This window comes from Anarrhichthys ocellatus, unplaced genomic scaffold (assembly GCF_004355925.1).
Source record: "Anarrhichthys ocellatus isolate YVR2014 unplaced genomic scaffold, GSC_Weel_1.0 scaffold27, whole genome shotgun sequence".
NCBI lineage: Eukaryota > Metazoa > Chordata > Actinopteri > Perciformes > Anarhichadidae > Anarrhichthys > Anarrhichthys ocellatus.
Genome location: NW_022280057.1, coordinates 2,974,224 through 2,980,381, shown reverse-complemented (window position 1 = coordinate 2,980,381; position 6,158 = coordinate 2,974,224). Strand labels below are relative to the sequence as shown.

The 6,158-nt window shown below is 42.4% G+C and overlaps 1 protein-coding gene across 9 annotated transcripts in view; it reads left to right on the top strand.

The window, feature by feature from the left end:
- Window positions 1-5,248, top strand: part of atp11c (ATPase phospholipid transporting 11C (ATP11C blood group)) — a 40,042-nt gene extending 34,794 nt beyond the window's left edge. Inside the window, exons 29-31 of one of the 9 annotated variants that reach the window (XM_031862529.1) lie at window positions 604-712; window positions 2,187-2,218; window positions 2,490-2,543. In XM_031862529.1, coding sequence (XP_031718389.1) covers window positions 604-708 — 105 coding nt within the window. In that variant the 3' untranslated portion in view covers window positions 709-712; window positions 2,187-2,218; window positions 2,490-2,543. Of the gene's footprint in view, window positions 1-603; window positions 2,219-2,489 lie in introns of those variants that run through there. The other 8 variants (XR_004213277.1, XR_004213278.1, XM_031862535.1 and 5 more) reach the window with 8 other exon arrangements.
- Window positions 5,249-6,158: the final 910 nt, after the last annotated feature.

Here is a 6,158-nt window from a genome sequence, read left to right as displayed (position 1 = left end):
TGTGTGTGTGTGTGTGTGTGTGTGTGTGTGTGTGTGTGTGTGTGTGTTTGCGCCCAAGCAGTGTGGAGTAGGACCGGGTGTCCAAACGTGCAGTCAGTCTTCCATTCTTGTCTGTCCAGTTGTATCAGTCAGTGTTTCCTCCCAGCTGCCTGTGCTGCTACAATGCCTGCTGCCTCCGCATGTCAAGTCAGGTGAATGCAGCACGCCAAAGCACCCAAACTTACCTGCATGAGGCTCAAGTCAACAACCTCATCCTGGACCCTCACCACAAAGCCTGCGGGCCACTGTAATGTGTGTGTGCCTGCGTGTTATAACGTACATGCTATTGAGAAACGTGAAGGGATATTAGCCTCGTATTAACATGGAGCAGCTCAAATAGAGAAAATATTATTGCACGGAAAAGGTGTCTAAAAAGGCATCTGGGCTGATTTTCATTGTCCACCTGTCCAGTGCTGAAGTCTTTGTGTATGAATATGTTTGTTCCCTGTGTCTATATGTTTGTGTGTGTGTGCAAGAGAGAGCAGAAGGTGGAGAGAGAGAGAAGCGAAGTGTGTGTTTGTCAGCGTAGTGATGTCATTGGTGTCTCTTGCCTCACCCTTCTAGAAGAAGCCGGTTCAGTCGAACGTGGGGGGCCACCAGTCTCCCCGGTCTTCAGCCAGGCCCCTGCTCATGAGAACCTTTTCAGATGAGTCCAATACTGTCATTTAAACAGGTACCAGCCCACCTCCAGGCCATTTAAGCCAATCAAAGACTAGGGTCCCCCAGCCAACCTCTCCAGTTTTCTGGTCACTAACGCTGAGTTCTAACAAGGGAATCAAAGGCATACAGGCCACATTCAACAAGACCCAGTGTGTCCCTCTGTGTTGTATGAGCTGATATTGGCTGGCTGAAGAGATGCACCTTTTCCATGTTAGATTGTCAACATTTTTTTAGTTAAGATGGTGCACCTATGTAACAAGTGAATGCATCTCTAGGCCTAATGTTGCAAACCTTAAAAACATGCTCCTTTCAGCCTCCCTTTGGAAGCCCTGCTTTTATAACCGTCTGCATGTGCTTTTAAAATCCCAATTTCCTTTTTAATTTCAGTCTATCTCATTTTTGTACAAAGTGTGTCTGAGTGTGAGGTGTGTCTTTCAGTTTGCTTGGGTTTTCCTGTCTGACCATCTGAAACCACAGCGCTGGTCTGTGATTATAACTGCAGTCTGACATTCATGTACCGTTTATACCGCTGAAGTTTGTCCGTGGTCGCTTCGTCCCGTGTGCACGTACAGACCTGTGTTGGTGGTTGCCGGCTGCTTACTTTCCTGGCAAAAACAAAAAATGGAATGCATTTGTGAGTGCTGAGCTTAACTCACTGCATGATGTGATGTTGCCTTAACCTCAGACATTGGTGCTGCATTACATAAAGGGGGTGTCGAAATGAATGGAAACATTACTTGATGAAATATTTTAAAGATCGTACAAGGTAAATATGGACAAACAATATTACATAAATACAATAATAAGACTTTATGGAATAAATAACATATGGAGAAATATGAGATCTATATGGAATTGCAAATGATCATATACATTTTTAAAACACAGTTCATTTATTCCAGCAGTTTATGTTAAAATGTCAATTTTCTTTTTATTTATGGTTCTGGGCCCTTTTTTAAACTTTTATTTCATAGAAGACAGTAGAGAGATGCTTTGTGGTTAAAAGTGGTGTTATGAAATAATAAGAGTCACTGCAAGAGAATGGCTCTGTGGTTTAAAAAACTACATTAAGAACTGCTGGCATTAAATAAAATAACAGAAAAACTGTTATTTTGAAAAGAGGCAGGATGAAATAACGTTTTAGAATATGCCGAGTTTTTAAATGTATTGGCTTATTTCATAATTTCATGGTTTATTGACTTAATATTAAACACTTTTAGTCCCAAATATACAGAAGACTTGGGTAGATTGACAGTATAAAGAGCACCGGAGGTGTTCTGAGGTCTGAAGGGCATCGACACCTTTTTATGTACGTGATATTGTGTTTTTATGTTTTAAGTGTTTTCATGTTTTTTGTCAACCCTTGTAGGTGGGTCTGTATGTCGCACCTTCCCATCACTGTTGACCAGGGTCACTCATATCTGTTACTTAACAATAGCATCAGGCCACTGTTCACAGTTTAACTTCCATTTCTATCCTCCCAATAGCTGTCAGAGGACGTTCTCCTACAAACATCCAGGTAAACTACAGTGAGAGGAACCCTACTTACATTTTCTCTGTCTGTTCAATGTCCCTGAGTGAGATCGGGTGCATTTCCTTTACTAATTTCTGTTTTTCTCTGGTGGCGGGGAAGGTGTCGTTTTTGTGTTTTGTGGTATGTGGCCAATCCTAACTTATTGTCTCGATTGACGATTTTTGGTGTTTTCAAGGTGTCTCGTCCTCTTCCTCATGTTGGCACAAGCTCAAAATGAAAACATTGAAGTAAAATCAGTCTGCTTGTGCTTTTCCAGACTGCAGCTGTCACACCACTCTCCTATAAGCACCTGAAGGAGCGCCAGTGAAAGGCAGCAAGGAATGTGTCCCATACCATTCAGGTCAGAGCTGACTGCCATCATGCCTGGTCTTAAAAGAGGAGAAGAAGAAGAGGAAGAAAAAACAAGAAGAAGAAAAAGAGTGATGTACTGACTGGGGGGGGGGTAAAAAGGGGTTTAGCAGTCTATTGACTTGCGTCTCCCCGTCTTTCTCTGCCCAATCCCAACAGCTCCTACACACCCCCAACGCATGCCTGCAGAGCAGTGCCCTGCATTATTTTTTTAAATATCTACTCAGATGACAGGCATGATTTTTCTTTCTTTTACTTCTTTTTTCTTTTCTAAATACTAGCTTACAAATGAATGCATACACGGCTGCCTTGTCAGTAGCTCTATCCAACTGCTGTGTTTTAACAAGCAGTCGTAATAATATCCACTCTAAGAATGGTTCACCTGCATGAAAGAAGGCTCAAAAGAACTCTTCACTCCACTAATGTTCAATCACTGTGTTCTGCAAAGTTGCGTTTCATTCTCTCCATGGTTACACTTTGAACGGTTATTCTACTTTATACTTATTGTGCTTTTCAACAGTTATTCTTTAAATGATTGTGTTTCAGTTCTTGCATTCATGCACAACTCTAAATTATTCTAAGAAAAAAACGTTCTGTGGTTGATGGAGGCTTATATGATTGTTTGTTTCCAATGATAAATCTGCATTCTCTTTTGAATACTAAGATATAAGAGGAGCTAATGGAGGCCATATTTACCACTCGATCCAAAGTGTGTGAGAGTGTGTGTGTGAGTGTATGCAGGATTGAGAGATAGATTAGAGATGTTAAGCAATAAGACATTGCTCGGAGCGAGACCTAAATCTTGCAACCTCAGAGATAATTTAAAAGTCAATTTAAGATGAGAATATTAATATATGTGCTGTACTGTGTATATTTAGCTTAGAGATGTATGAGCGCATCCGCTCAAAGCCAAAAAGATGAACGTAATGCGATCAGATTCTGTCCACACGAGTGCGACCTGAAAGTTGCGTGTGTGTGTGTGTGTGTGTGTGTGTGTGTGTGTGTGTGTGTGAGAGAGAGTTAGTGTAAGTGCATGCTGGATGAGAAGAGCCAGAAACGCCCGTGTGTCATGAGATTACTTAAACCTCATTGATGTCGTTCGCCGAGACATTTCCTGCACTATTTAGAACGCTGGTCTCCTCATTGCTTAGATGGTCACTAAGGTCCATGATTATATGCCCGAGCGCGCACACATCGGATAGACGAGAACACATGCACACAAAATAACACGTTGTACACGTTAATGCGTACATGCACTAAAGCCTAAATGAGGTATTCATGTTCATTAACCATTATCTAGTCTGCATAATTTGTCTCAGGCAGGCTGACGTTGGAGTGTAAAGAAAATCAACTCCAGACCTGCAGAGTCAACATAGTTCACACCACTCCAGGCTCCGTCTCACTCCTTCTCTCTTTGGTCAAATTTGCTGACTGACAGGATGACCGAGTGGACCGTGTGTTCCTTCCTTTAACTTCTTGTGTGCTTCATACATTCCATTTAAACATGCCATGATTTCAAACACTTTAAAATACTCGTTCTGAATATATTCTTGTTTTCTGTTATTTCCACAAGCCTGTATTGTCTATTTGACATATTTATTAAGTGTACTTTTACTCACAAATATTATACTTTTATTATGTAAAGCTTTTTTTTTTTATATATATAGTGAAGATTGGTCAGCTATGTGCTAGCTGACTCTGTGTGTTACTCCAGCCCTAATGTGAGCCCGTGCCAGTCCCTTTTAGTAGTCTTTGTCATACACGCAAAGACAGGCAGCCCCCACAACACACTCCCAGTATCCCAGAGTCGACCTCTGAACCAGTGCCAGTCCTTGTACCAGGTGATCTCAACTCTTGGTGTAAACTGATGAGTACCTGTTACTAATCATCTGTCAGAGTGGTGATTTATAGAGTTTACTACACCACAGATCCACCACTGCTCCAACAACAACTCCAGTGCAGTACTTTCTCGTACTGACCTTGTATTTCACTCCACTGACTGTAGCCTGACATATCTGGTCATAACGCCTAATGGAAATTAAAAGAATTAAATTATTGTTAATTTGCTTTTAACACATGGACAAATTGACCAGCCTTTCAATGTCATTTTCTACTAAGACGACATGTTTTTCTGATAGGACTATGAAGGAGGCTGTTCTTTACTCTGACGTGTCGCCTCCAGACTTGGCTTTGCCGGAGACACCAGATGTAAGAGAGGACACATTGAGAGGGGCTGCCTGCTTTGTTAATAAAACATTATAAAACCTTTAAGTGACATCAGAGATGCTATTTTCAGAGCTTAAAAATACCTTGAAATCTAACATTTTGCCTGTTTAAATGAAAAGTATAAAAGAATGGATTGTATTTTTAATGCAACCTTTTTCCAGCCACTTTTGTAATAAAATGAAAACGTCCAAAAAAAAAAAAAAAAAGAAGCACGAGAGGCTTTGTGGTTGTGGACGCTGTCCCTGTCTGTGAGGGCTGGAGGTGGACTTCTTCAGGCACCTCAGCAGCCCTGCATAATGCGGCAGGGACACCTCGCCACCTCCAGCCCTTTGGGTCTCCAGCCTCAACACTCCAAACCTCCAAGCTGAATGTACCTCTTTGAAACTATATGTTCAAAACCTGAAGATTTTCTCTAATAAAGCAGAATGTTTTGAAGATAAACAAACTGTCTGATAGTGCTTTGTTACGTTATGTCAGCAGGTTGTGCCCGACTTAAGGATGTGTGTGTGAGAGTAAGAGTATGTGTCTCTGGGTCAGAGTGTGTGTTGGTGTGCATTCGGCCACACTAAGCAGATGCTGTGCAGTAATCAGATGGCTGAGAGGCTAAGCTGGATCAGCTGAGTGGCTGCGTATCAGGACGGTGAACTGCTGCTCTCCCACTGCTCCGTGTGTGGCCATCGAGAGAACCTCAAGCACCGTGAGTCACTGTAGAGGAGGTTTATATACATTTATATTGGTTTTCTCCACTTTACCCTCTACTGTTAATGAGTACTCATGTATTCGGAGTAGCTGTGGGCTCAGCAGCGAGGAGTTGAGAAAGGCTCTGTGTATCAGTATGTACACAATGACAGCCTTTCATATTTGTTCTGTTTGAATGTGATTGTTGTGCATTAAAAGCTGTGCTACGCATGAGCCAAACTTGTTGGCTGAGGGTGGGGTAGATTTTCATTTTCTCTTTTACAATGGAGCCATTCTCCACCGTGTATGCATCTATATTATAGCAAAGCTGAAGAAAGTTAGGACATGAACAAGGCAGCCAGACAACTTAACAATCCAGCCTACTTTAGTGCAGTCAGCAGTATACTGAAGGCATAGAAAACCGCAAAAGGGAGCACGAGGGAGTGTGAGGTGAGAGGAAAAGTTGGGAGGGAGTTGGCAGTGTGTCAAGAGCCGACTCTTGAGCTCTGCTCGGTGCAGAGCTGACGCACTAAAGCCCAGAGAGAGAGAGAGAGAGAGAGAGAGAGAGAGAGAGAGAGAGGGGGGGGGAGGGGCGACTGAGAGACAGACAGCAGAGGCCAGATGGAGCCTAGTTTGTTTTGTAGTAGCTGCTGTTGAGAGCAGTCTGCCTGCA